The sequence below is a fragment of the Dermacentor andersoni genome, chromosome 8 (genome assembly GCF_023375885.2).
Source record: "Dermacentor andersoni chromosome 8, qqDerAnde1_hic_scaffold, whole genome shotgun sequence".
NCBI classification, from domain to species: Eukaryota; Metazoa; Arthropoda; class Arachnida; order Ixodida; family Ixodidae; genus Dermacentor; species Dermacentor andersoni.
The window spans coordinates 46,596,885-46,623,259 of NC_092821.1; the positions used below are offsets into that span (position 1 = coordinate 46,596,885).

The 26,375-nt window shown below is 43.3% G+C and overlaps 1 protein-coding gene across 1 annotated transcript in view; it reads left to right on the forward strand.

The window, feature by feature from the left end:
* The window catches only part of LOC126526167 (cardioacceleratory peptide receptor-like), a 229,294-nt gene that overhangs the window by 176,531 nt on the left and 26,388 nt on the right, over positions 1-26,375 (forward strand). The window contains exon 2 of the mRNA XM_050174118.3: positions 9,891-10,020. Within this exon, the coding sequence (XP_050030075.1) occupies positions 9,891-10,020 (130 nt within the window). The remainder of the gene's footprint in view (positions 1-9,890; positions 10,021-26,375) is intronic.

A 26,375-nucleotide genomic window follows, 5' to 3' on the forward strand; every position in this document is an offset into this window, starting at 1 on the left:
ACCTCACAATACCTGGCATCTCGAAAAAAGCTGATCTATCATCGCCAGCCCTTAGACAGCTCACGCTACTACATTTGTACGAGAATTACCGTGATTCTACGCATATTTACACTGCTGGATCTGTCCTTCCAAGTAGCTCCGCGGCGGCAATTGTTATACCAGCGAAAGCTACAACAATCAAATTTAAGACGACCCACGCGACAACATCGACGGCAGCAGAGCTCGCAGCGCTCTTTACTGCCCTTCATCACATTGGTGATGAACCACCACATAAATGGACAATATTCTGCGATTCGAAGGCGGCACTGCAGTCTCTACTGTCACCTTTACGACGCGGACCACACGAACAACTAATATTCCATATTACAGAGACGTTGCAACATATAAGTGAAGCAGGCCATGAGATAACCTTTCAGTGGCTTCCAAGTCACTGCGGGATTATCGGCAATGAATGGGCGGATCACGCTGCCCGCTCAGCCCATACTGAGGAGCGCCACGTCCCAATTCCTCATTCTAGAACTGACGCAGCACGGAAGCTCCGCCTACTTGCTCGGCAGTGCACCGCGTCGCAATGGAATGAGCCACATTTAAGAAACACGCGACTGTACTCACTTGATCCAACACTAAGTCTTCGAGCGCCATCACAGCTTCGCCGTAGAGACGCCACGCTTTTATATCGACTTTGGTTGGGCGTTGCCTTTATTAAAGCCTATGCATTCCGCATAGGGATGACCGACAGCCCAACCTGTGACCACTGCGGCCATGAAGAATCAATTGGCCATATTTTGTGTGCCTGCCCGCAGTACAGTACACAGAGGGCATGCCTTCGCCACGAACTTGACCAAGTGGACGACCAAGCGCTATCCGAAAAAAGAATTCTACAACATCGAGGACCTACCGTCACAGAAGAAGGCCGTGCAAGCGCTATTGCGCTTTTTGCGATCTACCGGCCTGTGTGAACGACTTTAACTGGAACGCCTTTTGTGTGTGTGTGCCTCCATGTGTGCGTGTTTTTTTTTCTTCCTTTTTTTTGCGTTTTCCTCCCTGTCACCTTCTAACCCCTATCCCCCATCCCCAGTGTAGGGTAGCAAACCGGAGACTCATATCTGGTTAACCTCCCTGCCTTTCCTCTTCATTCTCTCTCTTCAAGTGGTTCAGCCTTGTTGATGACGCTTCTTGCATTCACCGTGAGGAATGTTAGTTCGCTCATTTTGTAGTGCGACGAGTAGTAGCTCCCTTTTTTGTTTGGTCGCTGGACGCACTCACTGCCTTTGCTGTACTTGCAGTAGCTACTTCTACGCGTTTTTCATTAAGTGGTACCTTGTCCTCTTTCTCATTGCTCCAAACATATGCTCGATTATTTATATATCACTTATCAAAAACAAAGGAAACTTTCCCATTTCTTTGTCGGTTTGTTTTCACACTGTTCCAAAGTTTCATTCGAATATCGCGTACGTGTTTCGAAAAGTCTTCTCCAATGGATAGGCCTGTATATTTAAATTTGTATCTCCGTTTAGTACTGAACATTTGTCTCTTGAGACAAGTAGCTTAAGAATTACAGGCCTAACTTTGTTCGGCGCTCCTCTACCAATTCGGTGTATACGTTGGATTGCTACTGGTTTTAATTCTAGAGTATCTACAATTATGTTTTTGTTCACCGCACTTTCAAGTATTAAGGTTGTCTCTCCCTCTACGTCCAGTAAGCCATATATTAACAGGTTGATTCGCCTGCTACGATTCTCTAGATCGTCAATTTTTTCTTGCATGTCTTTGATAAGAATATTCATGTTTGCTATTTGTTCTTGACAGCAGTCGACCTGTTCTTCTAATTTTGTTAGTAGGTACTAATTTCCTTGTCTATTTTAGCAAGGCGACTTTCCTCAATCTATTTGATATCCGCAGCTATTTCCTTTAATTGTTTGCTGATTTCTGGGCCTGGATTCGTCTCAATGTCTCCGCCAAGCAATAAGAGTGTATGTACATGCATCGCATGCTCAAATACAACAGCACATTGCCGTGGGCACGGCAGCACAAGCATAAAGGGGTCGTTTGAGCGGATACACTTTCCATATCGCCTCCTCACCTGTAGGATGAAGATAAGCGGATTGTTAGCTGACCGGAATCCGCGAGTGCCGCCGTGCCCAATGGCTCGGCCTTGCTTGAAGTGGTCTTTTATAGCTGGGTTGAGTGATGGCGCTGGGCACAGGTCATGCGCACAGCCCATGCTCCCAGCGTCCGCGTAGGCCGATGACGAGTGAAGCAGCACGGGGTCCCATGACTTGAGCGGCACGGAATCTCGTTGTAGGTTCATAGTGGTGGCATTCACGACGCATGGTGTTCCGGCTTGTCCTGGTGGCCCGAAGCTCGGACCGGCATGGAGCAGCAGTCCGGGCGCAAGCTGTAGGATGAAGATAAGCGGATTGTTAGCTGACCGCATTCCATGAGTGCCGCTGTGCCCAATGTTGAAGCCGTTCTGGTCATTAAAGGCGGACGTCGTCCACATCTTCGCGCATTGGGCATTCTTGGATTTTGCGTGTCTTCAATTACAATTACCAATTACCGTACCAATTTACTGCCGAATAATTTTGCGCATGTATAGCAAAAATTTTGGAAGTGTTTATAGAAGCTGCCGATGTCTTGTTACATGCCACTGACGAAGCCTGGCCCACCATCGAATATATGTATATATATTCATTCAAGATATTACTTTAACGGGCGGAGAATAGTTACTGAGAAATCCGACGGCGCAATGATTGAAGAAATAATTTGCAATAGATACAAGAACCATTGCTTTAATACGCGCATAGCAATTTGTTGATTCAGCCTGTTTAACTAAGACACGGGCGCTAAAATCAATGTAGACATCCTAGCACTGCTTTTCAAATACTGTTCCGTACTGGCGCCGTAATTCACAGTTTTTCCGCTTCATTTTTTTAACGACACGCCTGAGGTGCAATTCAACAGGTATGTCGACGGATTTCATTGCTGGAGCGTCACAACCCCGTCGAAGTGCATATCTCTTGCGAACTCATTCATTCGAAAGCTCGCAATTTGGGAAAACGCGAATTTTAGTTTCTCGAATGACTAATGCGCGCGTTTTGTAGTAATGCGTTAAAGAAATAGCACTGTCACTAGCATTTTCAAAGGTTAGTTTTAAATGCAATAAAAACAAGCATTGTTTTATTAAAAACAATGTAACGTTATCCGTGCGCCACTTCTGTGTCAGCACAGGTCTCTTCTGCTCGTGGACCAAAATGAGAACTGAGTTCTCTAATAGGGAAATTTCAATCTGTTGGATAATGCCATAGTATTACGTGTCTATACTTGGTAAAATATGTTGCCTTAATAGAGCACGTGAATATCTGCTGGTACGTGTCGGAGAATATTTCTTTATTTATGTTTCGTCCTACTTATAAAGAATTTCTTATTGTCCTGATAGATCCCTTTAAATTGAAATACGTCTACCAATTGAAATGCATATGAAATTTTGCGGGAGTTTTTAGCGAAACGTGAAGAAAGAGCACCGCCAATTATTTTGTGCAGTACAACATGACACACTCTTTTTCTGGCGCTTCTTTATTGTACATTCCACCGTCACGTTTGTTAAAAACTAATTAGTCCCTCAGGGCAGTAACATATGAACAGCTGCAGCCCGAAGGAATACGAATGAATTTTCTGCTGTTCAGGTACAAGGCAAGGTAAATTGCCAGACTATAGGCGCCGCTCCTACTCATCCACAATGAGGCCCGCTTTTCGAGACCTCATTAGCGAACGATTGCGCTTTGAATTCTGAAAACGGAACACTTCAATGTCTGACTAAAAACCAGTAAAGCTTGAGTAAATGTGAGTCGGACGACCGCTGCTTATTACTCTGTATTTTCTGTGTGTGCTGCTTCACTGAGCCCGCAGATATTATCAGCGCACGCATGAATGCGGTGTCTGCGAGCAGCTTCCTCATTCGAGGTGACAGGTGGTCGCCTCTGAGCTCGCATCTATGGTGACCTGAAACTTCTTTAAACTCCATCTTAGGGCTTCACTTGCTAATACCGCATGCAACAAAACATTACATACTGTTAACACTTATATCTTCGCAACTGTACCACCCACGCGCCTCACTTTAGTATCGTTGTCTGGAGGAAAGAAACCATATCTTGTCGCCCATGCGTCGCTTGCACAGATGGCGCCGTCTTCGCTTCACGCATAGTGCAATTCAAACTAAATTTAGCTCCTTGCTCGGGTTCAGAGGGGCATGGTAAGGCAGTACGTATGTTGATGCGAGCGGTAGTGGTTGCGTTTGATGGATGTCACCCAGCCGTATTACGTAAAGTTCTTAAAATTGAAACTGGCGTTCGAAAGCAGTAATAAGGCCTACGAGTGCACATTTATTTGCAGACATTTCACGGTTGCTCTGGTATGGCGCTCCCGCGTTCGACACGTAGGGTCTCAAAACGGCGTCAGGAGATTCGTGCATCAATGTAGAGAAACTTACAACACGTTTGGCCATGGCGGAACGTGTTCGTCTCTGTAGCAGTGCGAGTTCAGTAGATTAAGGCAAGCGCGACAGCTCCAACCGTATTCGAATGCGGCGGGCTCGAATGGTGCAGGGTATAATTTCAGGCGTCACCGGTAAGGGCTGAGGGAAAGGGGAGTCATTTTGCTTTCATGTAGTTGCGCAAAAGCCCTCTGCAAAACAAAAGGGCGTACTATGTATGAACAGGGAGCGAGCAAGATAACAAAATTAGACCGCAAGACCATTCCCCCAGCGGTGACTTAAATTATGCATGTATGCTTTTTCATGCATGCATAAATGTAACTTGTGTATTTTGCTACGTCATTTCTTTACCCTAGTTCCCATACACCCCCTGCTGAGCACACTATTGACGTTACAGGTACCGAACTATGGCTGCGTCCCTGATACAGCCTAGTCAATTTTTGTTTTAATTTTTGTACAGCTGGCAACAACTTTTATTCTACAGTGAGAATCAAAAAGGGCAGAGTGGTTCCTTAGGAAAGAACAAGCTCTCTCTGTTAATAAACTTCTTTGTTTACTGGGTCCTAAATTTAAAGCTTAAATTTCTTTGCCCACTCATGCTACAAATAGACGCCACACGTGGTTTAAATATAATATATGGTTCACATAGATTACAACATGCGAATTTAATTGGGTTACATTTTCTCTGGCTCTTCAAACTTTCATTAAAAGGAACCGGTTCTTCGCTTCATCTGCTTTGTGGCATCAATAATAATAAATGCAAGTGGTACAAAACTAAGCAACACTTCTCACGTTTTGTGAGCAAGCGGTTCATATATGTCGTAATAATAATATTATTAATAATGTGTAAATTTTCTGGCTGCCTCCTTTTCACTTAACTCTCAAGCAATAACTGGAATATATAAAAAGTTATTATATTCAGCACCTACCGACATTATGTGAACGAAAAGTTGTTGTTTTATTAGTAGCCACGTTTGACTGAATATGCGAACGGCGCATTGCATCGCAGTTTCCTTTACATCACATACATACAGACGGCGATAAAGCGTTAGAAGGCAAAATAGCACAGCGCTACCATTGTTGTGCAGTGCAAACGTAGCTGTGACGCTGATATTATATTGACCCAATTAAATTACGTTAAAACTAGCATATTTCCATTATGTTGTTGTAAGAGCGCATATTGGGAAGCAGTAAAGCACGACAAGAGGCAAGGACGGAAAGTCCCGTTTGTGTTTGGCTGTATTCATTTTAATTTGTTAATTTTATTTAATTTTATGCTGTGGATAGATTGTTCTCACTGGAAAAACAATTGCAACATATAACATCACAAAGACGTTGTGACAAAACAGAAAAATAACACAGTGGAAAACATGGCGCTATCAAACAGTGAGATGCACAATAATACAACAAATAAAATGCAAAAAACAAGAATGAGCAATAACTAAAGGTAGAAAAGATTAAAAATGAGATTATAAAAATAAATTTAGGAGCAGTTTCTGATTGCATTTATAAATAAATGGACCGTTTCACATTCTATAACATCAGCTGATTGACGATTCCGCTCACGGATCGTTCTTCGAAAAAAAGAAGTAAATTTTGAACAAGTCAGTTCCATTTATGAAATGTCTTTTAAAATTTTCTGAGATTGACAAAGGCACACTGCCTATTCAGATGCTCGTTTTATATACAATTTGTTATTATTTGCAATTGTCTCATGGAAAACAAAATAAAATAATTTTAAATTTCCGATACTTCTTTGTAGCTTTTCAAGTTTCGCTTTTTGTAAGAGGAGTGAAGGTGATGTCTGCCAACTATAACAACTAAAGCCAAATCCGGTAGGTTTTCTTGGAATCCTTACCAGTTTTTTTTTAATGTAGAACACAGTAAAGGAATCCCACATTACAGTTCCGTATCCTAACGAAGGTCTAATAAATGTCTTGTAAGCGAGAAGTTTTATGTCCGGCGTGGGTATTTCCAAGCATCTTTCTAAGGTACCCGTGTTTTTGCAAGACCATTTTTTCCGATGTAGCCGATATAGTAATTGAAATTTAGGTCAAAAGGCAGTATTATTCCTTATTAACTTTTGTCTAGAGGCCTCTGACAAAGCATGACCATTAATGCGCTAAACAATCATAAACGGTACTTTTTCCGCGTCATTTTCATTGCGACTGCTTTTTTTGTACTTAATAGTCATCTGCCAATTTTTACAACTTTACAATTTTTACAATTTTTCTGTCAAGCAAAGGACCAGGCAGGATTCCGCAAAGGCTACTCAACCATAGACTATATTCACACTATCAATCAGGTGATAGAGAAATGTGCGGAATATAACCAACCCCTATATATAGCTTTCATTGATTATGAGAAAGCGTTTGATTGTGTCGAAACCTCAGCAGTCATGGAGGCATTACGAAATAAGGGTGTAGACGAGCCGTATGTAAAAATACTGAAAGATATCTATAGCGGCTCCACAGCCACCGTAGTCCTCCATAAAGAAAGCAACAAAATCCCAATAAAGAAAGGGGTCAGGCAGGGAGATATGATCTCTCCAATGCTATTCACAGCGTGTTTACAGGAGGTATTCAGAGACCTAGATTGGGAAGAGTTGGGGATAAGAGTTAATGGGGAATACCTTAGTAACTTGAGATTCGCAGATGATATTGCCTTGCTTAGTAACTCAGGGGACCATTGCAGTGCATGCTCATTGACCTGGAGAGGCAAAGCAGAAGAGTCGGTCTAAAAATTGATCTGCAGAAAACTAAAGTAATGTTTAACAGTCTCGGAAGAGAACAGCAAGTTACAATAGGTAGCGAGACACTGGAAGTGTAAGGGAATACATCTACTTAGGGCAGGTAGTGACGGCGGATCCGGATCATGAGACGGAACTAATCAGTATAAGAATGGGCTGGGGTGCGTTTGACAGGCATTCTCAGATCATGAACAGCAGGTTGCCATTATCCCTCAAGAGAAAAGTGTATAATAGCTGTGTCTTACCAGTACTCACCTACGGGGTAGAAACCTGGAGGCTTACGAAAAGGGTTCTACTTAAATTGAGGATGACGCAACGAGCTATGGAAAGAAGAATGATGGGTGTAAAGTTAAGGGATAAGAAAAGAGCAGATTGGGTGAGGGAACAAACTCGAGTTAATGACATCTTAGTTGAAATCAAGAAAAAGAAATGGGCATGGGCAGGACATGTAATGAGGAGGGAAGATAACCGATGGTCATTAAGGGTTACGGAGTGGATTGCAAGGGAAGGGAAGCGTAGCAGGGGGCGGCAGAAAGTTAGGTGGGCGGATGACATTAAGACGTTTGCAGGGACGACATGGCCACAATTAGTACATGACCGGGGTTGTTGGAGAAGTATGGGAGAGGCCATTGCGCTGCAGTAGGCGTAACAAGGCTGATGATGATGATGATGAATTTTTACAGCACGTGCCCAGTGTGGCTAAAGTAGCGTTTAATGATTCTTGATATCTTGACCGCGAATTTCATGACATTGTATGCAGTTATCCGCAAAAAGATTTATTTTGACAGATAAATTTTGTACGATGTCATTGATAAATAAGCGGACAACAATGGCCCTAAAATGGAACCTTGTGGAACACCTGATTTCACGCAGGCTGAGTTTGAGTTCACACCACCGGCTGTTATACGTTGGATCTTATGGAACCACCGTGGTTACATAGTGGTTATGGTGTTGAGCTGCCAAGCACGAGGTCGCGGTATCGAATCCCGGCCACGGTAGCCACGTTTCGATGTGGGCGAGTGAGCGAGTCAGAGGAACATCTTCATTCGGTTCACAATAGACGCGAGTAAACTCAACGTCACCTGGCTAGGCCCACTCGGGGACCATCAGGTGAAACCTGACGGCCCTCTCGCGGGCCCTCTGGACTGCCAGGATTTGAGAGGTCCGGTCGTTGGCCCTAATAAGCTTCATCAAAGTGCGGGAACACCCGTTTACTTAGATTAGGATATATATATATATATATATATATATATATATATATATATATATATATCAGCCTAATTTATGTGCACTGCAGGATGAAGACCTCTCCCTGCGCTCTCCAAATAACCCTGTCCTGCGCCAACCCATTGCAACATGCGCCTGCAAATGTTGTAATTTCATCACTCCACGTTGTGGGGATTGAGGGCCATGGGTTAATTGTAGGAGTCATTTGGGAGGGAAGTGGCCGAACACTGCACAAGGGAGGCAAATTCCTGTTGTGGCGAAGGAGTGTCTTTTGTTGAAACTCAGTGGGCCTCCCTAATTTGGTTGCACCTGGATTACTACAGCCCCACAGGCTCTCGGCATTTTATGGGTGTGTCAAGTGTAACCCCAAGCCTGGAGATGTGGCGTACTGGAGGAGGATTCAAACTTACGAGCTTCAGTTTAGAAGGACGAGGTTACCAACAAAGAAAGAAAGAAAGAGACAAAGAAAAATAGCAAGGATCTGATTTTTCGACTATAGCAACCGAGCATAAAAGAAATGCTAAATAAATTCAAAATGGCTCTGACAGCGTGCTTTTGAACCGCATGCGACCAGGCTATCGTGAATACGGTTAGAGAAAGAAGACATTTTCAACAACCTTTATATTTGAAGAAGAAAACCACCCTGAACAGCGCTAAAACGCGAACACAAAAATTTCCTAATTATCGGTCTTAATGATGGCTCGACAAAGATTATTCTTCAGCGCTCGGTACTGTCGTAGCAAGAAAACCTATTAACCAGTTTAGAAATAGAAAACGAGAAAGCAAAACAATAGAAAGGAGAAAGGGATTTCCACGAGCTCTGTAAATGTGAAAATCCTAAATATGCAGTTTTTTTTTTCTTGACAGTATATACAACCCAACAATGTAAAACGATCTCAATACAACAGTTGTAAAAAAAGAGCGTTTGCACTCACTCTAAAATCTACAGGATGCCAAAAAAAAACAAAAAAAGAATTTTATGGAGCATACTATTTCTACAGAAATGGCCGTATGTAGTGTATACATCCAGCATTCGTTTTCGCTTTTCTTTTTTCGTGCTCTGCAGTGAAGCATAAGCCCACCTTCTTAGAGCTAAGGTAAATCTCTCCTCTGTCTTGCGCTAGTCATCTGGCGCAAGACGGGAGTTCTTGGGGATTGTTGGGAAAGGCCTTCGCTCTGCAGCGTAATTAACTCTAGGCTGATGATGATGACGCTAACATGCCTCCACAGCAATGCCATTATTAGCGCTGAAATTCGAGTCGAACATAAAGCCCCATTCATCAACATCACGCGCCTGATGGCGCGCCCACTTACCGCGAAACCTGATAATAAGCTTTTGTGCCTTCGCTCGATCCCTTTCAACTGTTGTGAAAGGTCGCTCCTCCTCACAATGACCGTTCCTCTTTTTGTCATTCTGCGCAGGTGGAGACGCTGACCTTCCTCTGGATCCTGTTCGCCTGCATTGTTCTTGGCAACAGCGCCGTGCTGGCTGCGCTTCCAAAGGGCAGGAAGTCTCGCATGAACTTCTTCATTATGCACCTCGCCATTGCAGGTGATCGAGTTTGCGGCATTGCGCGAGGCAAATCTGAGAGTCGGGAACGTCGAATGTGATATCCTAACCCAGTGCTTAAACCGCTTTCATCTATATTAGACGAAGCGCTGTTCCTTCTCGTTCGTGGTTCATGGCTTATCATGTTCCATTGTAAAAAAAGCAAGGCTCAGGTTCCAATTCTTAGAAGAAAGGTCGCCTGCTAACGTGAAAGTATCCTTCAAGTCTTTTGTACATGTTTCTCTTTCCTGACCCATTCTTCTGATTGCAACAACCTGTCAATCGTGCCAGCATAAAGAATCGCAAAACTGATCGTTCTTCTGTATGAGGAAGCATCCGCACTTCCTTGCTCTCATGGAAGTAATCTTCACCACATTTCTTTTGTTTATGGTTGCCGACATTTTTTTATTTTAGGATTGCCACGCATGTTTTCACCACTCAGCGCATGTTATGACGACACGCACGTTGGTTAATTTGGTTAATTTTTCGATCTTCCTTAAGCTTGCTTTACAAACATCTGACTGGCCAGCCTCACAACACCGAATCCCTCTGGAAGAAGTAAGGTGGAATGCGTGTGACCCTTGTTACCGGGGAAAGCTTTTCCGAACCAGGGGTGATGTTAGGGTGTGCACTTTATGGGTGTGCACCACAGCACCGGTAGGATATTGTAAAAGTATTGGTGGATGTAGCTTGATAAGATGTCCAGTGAGAATTATTTCGTTCATGCGCGATTTTCAGAGGCACATTTCTAGCGTTTTCTACGGAAAGTAATTGACAACCAGTCCGAAGTTCAGTATCAGCATTTCCAAAGTATTTGCGGTTATCAGGTAGTTTTGATTCAACATCAGCTGACCCGCGGCAAAGCGCTACATTTGGAAAGCACAGACAGGCGGTGAGCGAAAAACTCCTTCAAGTTCTGTGGCTGCCTCCAATGTAAAGTATTCTCTTTCTGCCACTACATTCTCGTGGCTATAGGTCTGCGAAAAAGGACACCAGCACTGTATCTTTTTCGATGACAGCAATTAGCCTAACAGACATGGAGTGTATTCTACCTAAAGTAGACACGCTGGTGGTCCATGAAGCGTGTTTCTGTTGGCGACCCGTCCCCACAAGTGGTTCATCTATTTAAGAAGGCAGCTCTGATTTACACACTTTACATGGATAAGGCGCTTGTTAAATAGCCACTAATGGAAATGTACCACGCAATTCACCAAAGATATGTTATTTGAGATAATTAATCGCTTGGAGAACGCGTAATGAAATTTTCGAGATATATAACTGCTGCTATAAAACATGATCACACAGTCATATATTATCCCCGAGCGAGGCCTGCAAGGGCGCCGTGAGAGCTGTTCTTGTGACGTCCGAGACAGTACTTGCCTCTGTCATTCGGTAGAGCCCGATTAGCGCACGTGTGTCTACCACAGCGTTTACGCTTTTTCGCTCTAGGTCTCTGTGTTAGTACACTTCCGACGGTTTAATGAAGTTACTTCTTTTGGCAATATTCCTGAGCGAAAATTGGTCGAAAAACGGCTCAGCATTCAATTTGTCAAGGGCAGTCCTCGCGAGCCGATGGCGCTCGATCAAGCATGTTGCAATGTTTTCACGCGTGATTGAAAACACGGCAGCGATAGTTGAAGTGGGTAATCAAAGAATAAAAAGGCGGAAAAACATAAGATGCAGCATGTGATTGAGAGGCTGGAGGAAGATTTGCTGCTGTGCAATAAGCAGGTAGCAAGCGCTTCCTACATATAACTTCTAGAAAATTTTCATTCATTTTAGACCGCTAGAACTTGCGTTGTCACAATGAGTAAGTAGTACACGGTGGAACACCCAGTTTTGTATTTGTCCACTGAAACGTACGGCAGTACTACATGATTTAATACTGAAATCAAGATTTAGCCGGTGCCGTTTGCTCTTTGCAGTGCTTACCCAAAGCAGGTTGCTTTACGCCTGTTATGAAGGTAAATTCAAGTGAAGTGAGTTGAAACTATCACTTTCTGTGAGGATACGGAAATGCAGTGGTTTATACTTGTTCCTGTTTAGCGGTAAATGTGCAACTCAGGTCAGTGATTTACAGATTTATTTTGCTTCAGGAACAGTTAAGAGAAATCTTTTCTGCAAACACAACGTGCGCAGTTGTTTGGCCCATACTTAGTGCGTTAGATATTCCTCTGAATCGCGTGGTTGCAGCCAACAAGCAAACGAAGCCACATTAGCCTAGTGCGCGACAAATTGAAATTAAAATTGGCAGTGGCTTAGCTCGGCTATGCCAGGATACACGTAGCGAAAGCTAAGGCATAGCATGGTTAGCCTTGGTTAATCTTGATTGCAAGTCCAGGTTAGCCTGGTTGTCTAGCTATGTTGCGGCGTTTAGCCAGTCGTTCGGGGCGCTGTTCGCCTGTTTCCTGGCCGACTCATTTCCTCTTCATCTCGTTCCGATGTCGATTCCAGGCCTCCTCCTGCTTATTAGAATTGTCGCCGTTCATAGTGCCGCCTCAACTGTGGTTGCGTCGCACGCGAGCTCTCCTTCTCAATCCTCCCACATGCTATCAGGCATGCGACGCAGCTGGCGAAGCGAGCGGAGGCGAGCGCAAGGAGGAGGAACGCGGTGTGACGTCATACCCAACGGCGGAAACAGAAAGGCGCGGCTCTGTGCAGCGGCGGAACACCTGTGGCTCGGTGCTACTAGTGGCGCTTGCGCAGTAGTGACTATGGAGCGAGAGAAAGAAAAATATCCGCGTCGCGCGTTGTGACGTCATGTGTCTCCTCGGAAGAACGCCAGGGCGAAATCGCAAGTTCGCGGCCAGTAAATCTTTCGCTTTAAAAACTTGCTTAGGTGTTCAAAGTCAATCATACTCATAGGGACGTTTGTGGCGTTTTCGTTAGGCGGTTGTGCTTTGTCGGCTGACCAAGTTAATAGTTTTGTTTGTACTCAAACAAACATGGTTAGAAACATTGTGCTTCCCAAGGTACGTTTATTTTCCTTCTTAAGGAAGCACAACCTCGGCAGTACTGCCTTGAATATGACGCAGGTATTACAAGTGGCACAGTAAAGGACTCCTTTATTGTTTCAATTGGAAGATGCAATGAATGGATTAGTTTCGCGAGCAAAAGGTGCCTCACCTAAATGAAAGCCGGTTGTTGCCTTTGCCCTGCAGTGGGCGTAACCAGGCTGATGGTGATGATGATGATGATGATGATGATGATGTTGCTGCCCTCGCGAGCGAAATGTGTCGTATTGTCAAATGAAGGATGCGAAACTATAGAACCGTCGTATCACTATTAGTGGCTTTGCTCTCGGTCTTAAAATAGAGCTTTACATCCCGAACTCTATGAAAAACAACGAAATCAGATTTTTTCGGCAACCACTGCACCAATTTTATTGAGGGACGTTGCATTTGAAAAAAAGAGATAAAATCTATTACCTTGAAGCCTCATTTTAAATTTATGCATTTAGTATGTCTTCAAAATTCTTGAAAATTGGAATATAATGAATGTTCAGTTATTATCTTGACAACTTCGTATTGCAATAATACATAAAACCATATCGCAGTACGGAAAGTGCGCGTTCTTAGAGGTCTCAATTGCACAAGATTGACTTATTTATTTTATGAAACTCACAAATATAGCACAAATATGTGAGTAGTACTTTTTGCGAAATCCTCTGAAACACTATTTAAATTTATAAATTGCAAGTTACTATGTAAAATTTGGAAGGCTGCTTGAAACGATGCAATTTTCAGAACCGCTATATCAGTTTAGTACAGTTATGAACTTGTAAAGTTGGCATTTATACTTTGTGGACGCTATCAATTGTCGGCGTTTTGTAAAAACATTTACTTCCTCAGTCGAAACTATATTTCAAGAGTTGCTAGAGTTTAACCTTCTCTCATGAATGCAACAGTTCTTGTTCAATTATGTTGAGTGGTAGCTTCGTGAAATAAGTTCTGAGTTTTACATAAATACATGACAATAGGCCCAATTCAATTGCCCCAATTAAATAGGGCAGTCAGGCTTCTCCCTGAGCAAGAGCTTGCTCTTAGCCATGAAACTCCCATTGAAGGCAATCGCTGGCCATGGGCTTGTGAAGTGTATACTATTCATATCACGCAGTGGCACCAGCAGCCGAGTACATCTTTTACCGCTGAATTCATTTCAAGCGCCAGCTAATTTAATGCACGCACCATTCAAATTTATCCAACTGCCAGACATTTTATTCCAAGCAGATATCACTTTATTTCAGAACGCTTTGTATTTAATCCAAACGCCAGGAAATTTATTCCAAATGCCAGGGGATTAGCTCCAAGTTACGCGTAATTTAAGAAAATTTGAATTTTGTGGTAACCACAATTTAACAAAAATATTAGCGGTTGTTATTTTTATTCAAAATAAATCGGCAAGGTACGGGACGAATCGTGCGCCTTCCACGTGACAAACTACTTCTTTTAGACGCTGCTTTTCTTCTGTTTTGAGAGTGACTCAAAAGATAAAGTATCGCAGAGATGATGGAGGAAATATTAGCAGTCTGTACTTAACATAGTGACGCAGGTGGGATGTCGTCTTTGGCATCAACTGAAACACTAAAGAGAGAGTCAATAAACATTACTATGCACTGGTAGGCCTTGGTTACCAGTGAATACGCATCAATTTTTCTGCTGCCGCTATCAGTAGCTTTTGATCGAATGTGTCATCGTCGACACCTATCAAATGCTCATGAAATTAGCAAGTCAGTCTTACATCTAGAATGATCAGGCAACTAGTGAACACAAGTTGCTATCCTCTGTTCAGTGTTATCTCTGTTTTAAATACAATGACGTCATGAAAATCAAATGAAATGTCATAAAACGGGCGACTCTGTCCAGTCTATTGGGAAATGATGTGCTTGAATCACTAGTGATTATGAAGCACTTATTTTCTCTTTAAGTTGAAGCATTCATTCGTGCTTGTCGTCAATAGAATCAATCGAACTGTCATAAAATGAGCATTTTTGGTGCCATTACCCAATGATAACGCCGACTCATAAGTCGCCACTTGTGATGCGATTGATTCGGGTCTCTCGCATTCATGCAGCATAACACCATATATTTCAAATGAAACTTAGTTAAACGACAATTTAATTGTGATAATTCAAGAACGCTCGGAATGAGTCACTACTGATTATGAAGCACTATCTTTAAGATGACAGTGGTAACTTTCATTTAGGCATCTCATCATTGGTATCAATTATATCGTACACAAATGAGCATTTTTGGTATAACTGTAAAATCATAACATCAGATCCTTAGAGGTCACCAGTAATACGCTCAGTCAGGTGTTCTTGTACTTTTATGCAGCATAGTATCATGGATATAAAAGCTGTATTAAATATCGATTCACTGATGATAACTAAGAAACGCTAGGGTGGATTAACTAGCCATCTCGGATCGCTTTGTTATGCAAAAAAGTGGTATCCATCCATCATGCGCGTCGTCATTATTACCTTCCAAAATGTCAGTCCGTGAACACTTTTTTCTGCTACCATTGCAAACACCTAATGCAGAGGGATTTGTTATTCGAAGTTACGCATTCCTAGCACCTCCTAGTAAGTTTGAATTGCCGGTTAAATAATTTTCTTTATTCCTGTTACTCTATGCTGTGAGAAAGTAAAATAGCATCGAAGCGACCTCGTTGCTATAGTGATAAATAATGACTGTGCAATATTAATTACACGTTAGTAACAGAAATATAGCTCATTTATTGATATTTTGATAGATACCAATGACGACGTGCACGAATGATGGCTACCACTGTAATATAGAATAAAGCGATCCGTGATCACTAGTGACCACACCCTTCCGCCTCCTAATTATCATAATTGAATCACTGTTTAAACGAGCTTGAGCTCATCATTAATGATCCCTGTTGGCTCGGCGTGATCATTTAATAATTATATCAAGAATGGTCATCTTATGACAGTTTGATTGATAACATTGACGACATCCACGAATAAAAGTCAGCAATGTCGTTGAGGAGATAGCGATTTATGATCACTAATGACAATACAAGCCTTTATGAAATAACCTAATTGAATCGTCGTTTAAACGAGATTCAATTTCATCTCCACGACACTATGCGGCGTGAAAGTATGACAACACCAAACTGAGCTCATCACTAGTTACCCTTAATGGCTCGGTCTCATCATTTGGGAATGTTAATAACGAAGCAGTTGGACAAAATGTCAGTTTAATACCAATGACGACATACAGGAATGAAAGCTGCAACTCTGAGAAAATAAGTGATTCATAATCACTTGTGACTTACGCACACCATATCCTAAAATGCAGAATTGAATCACTCCTTTTATGGCATTTGATTTGATATGCATGACGTTTAGCCTTTTGAACAGCGGTAACACTGAACTGAGCATGGTAAGTAACTTGGGGACCTATAACGTGTGTGTAGTGACTTTTGAAGGAGAGGAAGAGAGAAGTGCAGTGCCGTAACTGTCTCTCAGAGGAGGACACCTCAACAGCACTGCACAGGGAAAGGGGAGTGGGGAGAAAAAGATTAGGGAGATGAGGAAAAGAAGGCGAAAAAAAATACAAGTTTGAGGACCTATAACGTAAAACTATTCCAATATGTTTCTATTCCAATTTCCTGACATCAAGTTTGCGTGACCGCCGACGCAAGTATCGGGTGGTCATCCGTAGGGTTGTCTGAACAGACTAATCAAGTGCTCTCCTCGTGCAGAGGAGGTCACTTTTGTTTGCTTGAAAAACGAATAACATTGCCTACACTGAGCGGCTTGTCTTATATAATTGGCTGACAAGAAGGGGCAGCACGCTTAAGTGGAGAGGCACTCAATGGGGCCGAGCCACTGCACTGAAAATCGATAACCGAAATAAGAGGGCGGTTCCGGCGTCTGCAACTGGTGCGCTTTCCCTTAGCTTGCGGTCCCGTACAAAAATGAGTGTTGATTAACCATTGATATATTGTTGGGGAATTGTTGAAACAACGGACTTCAACAAATTTTCAAGAGCAATTGAGTTCACTCAATCCTTGCACAACAATATTACCATTGAGTATTCACAATAAACAATTTATTGGTTAATTTGTGTTGATTTTTCTAGTTGTTCTTTTGTTGTGTAGCAGTTGAGTCCAGTATACAATAATTAGAAATCGCATATGAAGACATTCCAAACATGTTTTGCGATGCGTTCCAACCTAATTCCTGTCACTTTGCGGCAGGTAGGTTCTTCTTTCGCCTCGCTTTCATTAATAGAAAATTATGTGTGACCGATGGGGTGGAATCGAACGTCGGCCGTCGAGCCCGGTACTCTAACCAATAAGCCACGAGCGCGCGCATAATCCTCTCATTGGAAAGCTAGTAAGCTCTGAAATGCTTGGCGTGTGCACCGCGTGCCACTTCCTGGTGCTGTCGCTACAGCTGGCGCTTTGAAGAGCCTATCTCCGGGACCGCCCCACTTTCGTAGCCATTTTCGCTACGTAAAAACTGCAACGTTAGACTAGATTCATGACCGCCCAAGTTCATAACGATTTATTTCTTCGCCGGTGTACAAATGCCATCGTCGTTTTAACATACACTAGATAACATAACCATTGGTACGATCCGAAATGAGAACGTTTCGGGGAGCAGAAGAATGCGAAATTCACTTGCAAACACGGTGACTACGCGCATGTGTAGTTCCCCAAAAGTAGACACGGCGGCAGCGCGGCCGGCGATAAGACAGGTGCCGACAGGCGACGACGTTACCTTCGAGCATCGGACGCACTGTGGGAACCGTAGGATGCAAGCGCGCACACGCTACAAACATACACGGTGAGGTCTTCGAATTTCATGCGACGTACCCTCTGTCCGTAAACAAATGTAGTTTTTTGTCCAATGTCCGTGGTACTAGAGATCAAAGAATGAACGCGCTTTGAGATCGCAGCGCGCAGCCGCTATAACCATTGACTTCAAAGAGCTTCAGATTCAGCAACAGCCGCAACAGTATCACAGCTAATCGCTGTATCTGCGGCTGCTCCCGTTACTCGCCTTGCAAGAAGCACGCGATTTATTTGAGCCTCGCCGAACTGTCGTCTTCTCATGTTCCAAGCCTGCAGGTCTCGTATGTTCAGTTAAGAACACCACAGGGCAATGAAAGAAATACAGGTAACGGACTTTTATTGTACCTTACTTGTCACCTCGTCATCTGCAAAGGTGCTGCAAACTATATTAGAATGTTTATTTTTGTAAACATAGCAAAACTAGTAGTAATGTTTATTTCTAGGTGGTGCGACAAACGTTAAGGTAGGTTCGGGGTGTATGTGTGCGCGCAAACGGGTGCAACCGAGCTTCGTTTTGCGCACACTTTTGCAACAGTACACATGGTTACCGCTAGTTTCGTAGTCGAATTTTTTGGTCGTAGTATTTATTGTTTACGCTATAAATTAGGTAGTTCTTAAAAATTTATGAAGGTTAGTTGATGAAAAATTATTGCTAATCAATTAGTGGTTCTTAAGTGCCGTTATTTTGTGTTTGAAAGGTTTTTATAACTGAATACGATAGTGAAGCCATGTGAAGCTGTGAACGGCTCTCAGACTCAGTTATTCGGTTACAGTTGTGCGGTGCTTCACGCCTCGTGCTTCTTGATGAAAGTATTTTCTTTTCGAACATCATGACGCACATTTTAGTGAAATGCTTTAACGACGATAAGTGGGACGTTTATCCGGTGAAGTGGTTGGCTCACCCAACAACTAGTCTTCTATTAATGTGCGAGCCTGACGATTTTGATGAGTTGCGCGCCAGAGGCCATGATGCCTCTTGGAGAGAAGGCACCCCGAAACAGTCGCAGCCGCACTTCTGAAGATAGGTAAGTAATCTGGTTTTCTTGGGCACGTAGCCTTCTTTTCTATTTTGACATTGACGAGCGTGACATGTTAAGCACACCGTTCACTTTCTTGAAGCAAACCGCATGCCCCGGAGCAAATGCGCGCGATACTAACTCTCGCTGCCGCCGTCACTTCGTTTGAAACAATGGTAGGCGAAGAGGCAGCGGCGCCCCATGTGCGTAAAATTGCATTGCTTCATTTGTTCCTATCTAATAACGTTTCCTTCATTTGTATGAGAGAACACAATTGGAACATAAGGATCGGCTTCTCTGCGCAGTGATAATTTTCTACAGTGGCCACGTCATCTTTCATGGGGGCTCACGTATGCCGTCTAAGCGCTTGTTATCGCGTTCCGTTACGTGAGAGGCGCGCTGCCTTTCAATGTATTTAGGCAGGCACTACGAGTTTAGGAGAACCGCGACAAATAATCGTGCAGCAGGTGTGCAGCTGTGCTACGCTTGTACCACACTCGTACCGGAAGGCAGTGTTGCACTTCACGCTTACACATTTCGTAACTATGGCGGCCTCCGTGGCAATTTGGGGCTCGAGGTCGTGGATACGATCCCTGCAGCGGCCGCATTCCAAAGGAGCGGAATGCAAAAACGCTCGTGCATTGTGCATTGTATGCACGTAAACATTTCCAGAAAGTCAAAATTAATACGGAGTCCCCAACTACGACGTGCCTCATAATCAGATCGTTGGTTTGGCACGTGGAACATCAGAATTATTTTTTTTTCCGTAGTGGCTCATCGTATACCATACGGTTAGTGTGATCACCTTTTGTGCCGTAGCGGTTAGCGCGCCTCGATTTAGGTTGCGGCTAATGATGCGGCGCACCGCGAAATAGATTACGCCTCTCTGGGATTTGCGGAGAACGGCCAACCGATTAGTCACAGCTTCCGCGCGGTGACTGTACACGGATACACAGCGCAAATGAACGGAGGTGTGGTGACGTGGTCAAAGAACACAGCCGCCGACGGGCTCACCTTATCGTCTATCACCGCCAAAACAACCGCAGTAAGCATCTTTATCTAGCGCGGCGGGTTGCCGTTGAAGGCTTACTGTACAATTTTAATAAGCGATAACCGAAACATGCCACCGTTCTCTGCTGCCTCTTTGAGTTGGACCGATCCGAATGTGCGTTGTTTCCAGAAGCGAAAGGGGCGCCAATCGGCGCGTTGTCGCCTCGAGCTAAGCGTCGCACTCGAGCACCGTTTGCGCGGTGAAGAATGACGCGTGCATGAAGCTAGCTCACTGCGCGGACGCTACCGCGCAAAACGCGCAAGGGCGTGTACGCGACGTTCTGCACACAAATCGCGCGGGATGATCGGAGCCACGCCGAAGCGGCTAGCTTCAAAGAAGCGGTACATGATCTCACTCGTACAGGCACGCTCACGCTCGCATCGCTCTCGGCGTATGTTTAGGTCATTCCTTCTACTGGACTTCTGCCCAAAGATTCGATATCTGTTTGGTATGGGCTATGCACTGTCGCGTGGTCTTTGGTTCTGCGAGAGAGCCGGGAATATTTTCCCCAGTGTGAAACATCGCTGTGCGTGTTTTAGCTAACATTTACCGTAGCAACCCATTCCTTCCTTTTCTCGACGGCACTCGTAAAGAGTCGCAAATTTTTACTTGCCAGAATAGTGTGTAGTTCTATTTCGTGCGTAGTTATGTGCAGTGTGTGGCAGATTCTTAATCCGCGCAATATCATTTTCTGTCCACATTCCCTTCTCACAGGTTACGTATGCAGTAAATTCCCAGATGCTAAAGTGTTCTAAGCCAAAAGCACCTTGGCGTCGTGCAAGAGACACCCGTTGATATGTGGCTGATTCACTAGCAAGCTCGCATCTCTGTTGCCACTCTCCATCAAGTGGGATTTTCAACTATCTTTTGTGTTGCTCTGTGGTGTAATAGCTGCCGCATGGACGCTGTGAAGGCTTACTTTCGATTTGCTCTGGCGTTTAGTAGTAAAGGATGGGCTACCTATTGAGGGGAGGCATTTACTTCTGTTTGTGAGAATGTTTACCAGCCTAACCAAGTGATACGTGGGTACTGTAAACAGCAGCACGAACAGAGGCGGACGGCGAAATAGGTAGGAGCACACACGAGCGCAAGCTCTACTAAAAGTTTGCTTTTGATGACAAAGGTATTAAACACACTGGTCAACTTGGCAAAGGTAAAAATCCGTGCATGCGTGGCAGAAACAGCCACGTGCGACAAGAAAAAAATATGAAGTCATGTCATGTAGGATAAACGTGCGTGAAAAACGAGAACTATCGGTCAAATCTATTGAAAAAGCGAAAGATTTGTCCGATAAGTGATACTACCCAACGGGAAATACTCTTTTGAGAACAACTTTTTCCCACTAAGGGCAACAGATAACTTGGTTATGCAATTGTTTCGTTTGGGATCAATAAATATTGCTTCTGGAACTCCTCTGGTGTTGCGGTATAGAGCAGAAAGAACGATTGTTTCATCACAAAGACCAGAACACAAGAGGACTTATGGAAGCATTATTTATTGATCACGAAGAAATATTCATAAGCAAGATTTCTGTGACCATTAGTGGGAAAGAGTTGCTGCAGTACTTCTCGTTAATATCACTTACAGGAGAAACCTTTCAGTTTTCATGTTTTTGTTAGTTTTTGACGCACATGTTTATTCTACAGGACGTATTTAGGTCCTTTTTTGTTGTGCCGGGCTGTGTATGCTGCGCATCCATGGCTTTTTCTTTGTGAAGTTGGCCAGTGTGTTTAAAATCTTCGTCTTCACGAATAAACTTCTACTTGAGTCAGCGTTCATGTGTGTTCCTACCTTAATTCATCCTTCTCGTCTCTGTTTGGGTGGTTGTGAAATATAAATGTACACCGAATTGGCGAAGTGTCCATAGAATTGATACATGAAGTTATTTGCGCTGTTTATTTCAGGAAGAACGCTATAGGGTCTTATCTTCTCAATGTTTTTGACACTGAGTACATTTTTCTAGTTCAATTTCAAGGAGTCCCCTGAGGAAGCCAATAAGAGTGATCGTAACTTCCTTTGTGTGTAAGATTTATGAATTTCATCCATTCAAGGCATGACATGGCACATGCCTGATTGTAGGTTGCAAGCATTCGTAGTAAGATCTACTTTTCGGTTCTCATGACGCTTCTTTGTACTGCGCTGCATTCCCCAGGCACATGAACCTTTTTATGCTCTAAGTGCATGCGTTCTTTTGCTATATGTTGGAGCGAAAATTGTAAACACAAACATGCATATATATCATTTTCCTTGTAATCTTTTTCAACATGGGTGCTGTAGCTCCCTCTGTCTTTCAGTTCCTGCTTTGTCCCAATTTTTATGCAACCTTTATGTATTTTATGCAGCAAAATTCTGGTGCTATTTTAATAACATTTTATCTGCGAAATTGAGGTAATTGGTGTTTCGTATATGCATTTATTGGCGTTTTTCACTGTCTCAGCAATCTGGCTCTCGAGTCATTGGAACATTTTCTCATACTTTATGACTATTTCTGGGGTGCTTGATACTGAAAGTGCAGGTGACCATTTATTTGGCTGTTTGGAATTGTGTTAGCCATGTGTTACTACCAATTTTCTGTGCTAAATAATTATTTTTTCTCTTATCGTTCAAGGTATTAGCCTTTCCTTATCTCTTTATTGACTGAGGTAGCACTTAGTTGCTGGGTATAGGAAAAAAGGCCCCCAAAAGTGCTTTAATTAGCTTTGTGCAGGTCCAGAAAGATTACCTGAAAATGAGCTCACTAAATTGAGGAAATGCCACTAAGGAACTCTTCTGTACCCCACATTAACATAATCAAATGGTGTACTGTTTGTTCTTGACTTGTGCCAGGGAGATAAGCTGCTTTCATTACACAAAAGCTTTACAAGTTTATTTCTGAAGAAAGCAATCCTGGCTTGTCAGAAACACGATTCAGGTGTTCATCATGCCCGACAACTTTCTAAATTATGTCTCGTCAAATAATAGCTAAGTTGAGTGATGTTGTCTTATAAAATTATTGGGCAACATGAAAATATATATATCTTGAAGGCAAAGCTCAGGCAAGTCTACTTTGGTACTTCATTAAATTTTAATCGTGGTGAAAGACGTGTGCTAAAGGTTGTATATATTTACGTGAAGTCATTTGTTTCAAGTTGGTTATTTTGCCTTCTCACAGTCAGCCGTAGCTCTTCCTGTGATGTGTTAGTGTGCGCAACATTTTAATGTAACATATTCAGATGTCTTTTGCGTATTCACATGCAAGCAGCTCCAAGTGTTCATGTGTTCAAAGTTGGTTGTTACAAGGGTATGCTTAAGGCCTGGCTTTTGAGTCGCTTTGCCTTCTAGTCAAACTTAAGTCGAAAGTGAAGAGCACAATGATCTTTTTGATTGGATTCATATGTATAGGTTTTTTCAGATGTATTTACACTGCTAGAGTGCTGTAGGTACTAGCCTATGTCTCCAGGTTCGATATAGTGGTGCCTTATGTACTGTAATAATGTTTCACGTGCACGCATCATTAGTGTAAATAAAGGTACTTCAAGTTGATCAGTCTCTCCTTTGATTTTGTTTTAGCAGGCACCAGGGCATGCAAGTGTGAACAGTGAAGCAATTTCAATATATGAATAAAAATACACTAGCCCAACGAAACGTCAATCATATTTCAATGGTGACTTCTGAAATCTCAAAGGCATCTCAAGTGTGCAACAATATGCTTTTCAATGCTGTGGCAATAATAACTCAACAACAGGTCAACAGAACTACCACAACGTTAGTTCAACGCAGAATCAACGGTAGCTCAACAACCATTCAACAAAACGAACACAACGGGCCGTCTAAGCACAATGGACTTTCAATGGTAACTTAACAATTATTCAACATTGAGGTACCCAATGGTGTTTCAATTCGATTTCAGTGGCCAATATTCAAGAGTGCTCAACACTCAACCCAACAATTCTCCAACATACTCTCAATAATTCCTCAATAAAAAAACTCAACATTGACCAACAATATTTCAATGCCTTCTCAATAATTTTTTTGTACGGGCCCGTACAAAAATGACTGTTGATTAACCATTGATATATTGTTGGGGATTTGTTGAAACAACAGACTTCAACAAATTTTCAAGAGCAATTGAGTTCACTCAACCCTTGCACAACAATAGTACCGTTGCGTGTTCTCAATAAACAATTTATTGGGTAATTTGTGTTGATTTTTCTAGTTGTTTTTCGTTGTGTAGCAGTTGAGTCCAGCACACAATAATTAGGACTCTCATATGAAGACTTTCCAAAAATGTATTGGGAAGCGTTCCAACCTCATTGCTGTCACTTTGCGGCAGGTAGGTTCTTCTTTCGCCTCGCTTTCATTAAAAGAAAATAATGTGTGACCGATGGGGTGGAATCGAACGTCGGCCGTCGAGCCCGGTACACTAACCAATAGGCCACGAGCGCGCGCATACTCCTCTCATTCGAAAGCCAGTAAGCTCTCAGAAGCTTGACGCGAGCGCCGCGTGCCACTTCCTCGTGCTGTCGCTACAGCTGGCGCTTTGAAGCGCCTATCTCCGGGACCGCCCCACTTTCGTAGCCGTTTTCGCTACGTAAACACTCAAACGTTTGACTCGATTCATGACCGCCCAAGTTCATAACGATTTATTTCTTCGCCGGTGTACAAATGCCATCGTCGTTTTAACATAGACTAGATGACATAGCCATTGGTACGATCCAAAATGAGCACGTTTCGGGGAGCAGAAGAATGTGAAATTCACTTGCAAACACGGTGACTACGCGCATGTGTAGTTCCCCAAAAGTAGACACGGCGGCAGCGCGGCCGGCGATAAGACAGGCGCGGACACGTGACGACGCTACCTTGGAGCATCGGACGCGCTGTGGGAGCCATAGGATGCAAGTGCGCACACGCTACAAACATACACATGTGAGGTCTTCGAATTTCCTGCGACGTACCCTCTGTCCGTAAAGCAAATATAGTTTTTTTATCCAATGCCCGTGGTACTAGAGATCAAAGAACGAACGCGCTTTGAGATCGCAGCACGCAGCCGCTATAATCATTGACTTCAAAGAGCTTCGGATTCAGCAACAGCCGCAACAGTATCACAGCTAATCGCTGTATCTGCGGCTGCTCCCGACTCTCGCCTTGCAAGAAGCACGCGATTTGTTTGAGCTTCGCCGAACTGTCGCTCTCTCATCTCCCACGCCTGCAGGTCTCTTATGTTCAGTGTAGAACACCAAAGGGAAATGAAAGAAATACAGGTAACGGACTCTTATCATACCTTACTTGGCACTTCGTCATCTGCGAAGGGGCTACAAACCATTTTGAAAACTTTACTTTTGTAAAAATAGCAAAATTAGTGGTAATTGTTATTTCTAAGTGGCGCAACAAACGTCAAGGTGGCATTCGGGTGCGTGTGTGCGTGTGTGTGCGTGTGTGTGTGTGTGTGTGTGTGTGTGCGCACGCGGATGCAACCGTCGTAGCTTCGTTTTGCGCACACTTTTGCAACAGTACACATAGTTACCGCTAGTTTCGTAGTCGCATTTTTTGGTCGTAGTTTTTATTGTTTACGCTACAAATTAGGTTGTTCTTAAAAATTTATGAAGGCTGGTGGATGAGAAATCATTACTAATTATTTAGTGGTTTTTAGTACCGTTATATTGTGTTTAAAGGGTTTTTATAACTCAATACGATAGTGAAGCTGTGAACGGCTTTTGGACTCAGTCAGTTACTTGGTTGCAGTTGTTCGCGCAGTTGTGCGGTGGTTCACGCCTCGTGCATTTTGATGAAAGTATTTTTTTCTTTTCGGACATCAGGACGCACATTTTAGTGAAATGCTTTAACGACGATAAGTGGGACGTTTATCTGTTGAGGTCGTTGGCTCACCCAGCTACTTGTCTTCGACTGATGTGCGAGCCTGGTTGTTTTGATGAATTGCGTGGCAGAGGTCATGATGCCTGTTGGAGAGAAGGCACCCCGAAACAGTCGCAGCCGAACTTCTGCAGATAGGTAAGTAATCTCGTTTTCTTGAGCACGTAGCCTTTTTTTCTATTTTGACATTGACAGGCGTGAGATTTTAAGTACACCGTTCACTTTCTTCAAGCAAACTGCATGCCCCGGAGCAAAAGCGTGCGATACTAACTGGCTGCAGCCGTCACTTCGTTTGAAACAATGGTAGGCGAAGAGGCAGCGGTGCCCTGCGTGCGTAAAATTGCATTGCTTCATTTGTTCCTGTCTAATAACGTTTCCTTAATTTGTATGAGAGAACACAATTGGAACATAAGGATCGGCTTCTCTGTGCAGTGATAATTTTGTACAGTGGTCCGTCATCTTTCATAGGGGCTCACGTGGGCCGTCTAAGCGCTTGTTATCGCGTTTCGATACGTGAGAGGCGCGCTGCCTTTCAAGGTATTTAGGCAGGCTCTACGAGCTTAGGAGAACCGCGACAAATGATTGTGCAGCAGGTGTGCAGCTCTGCTACG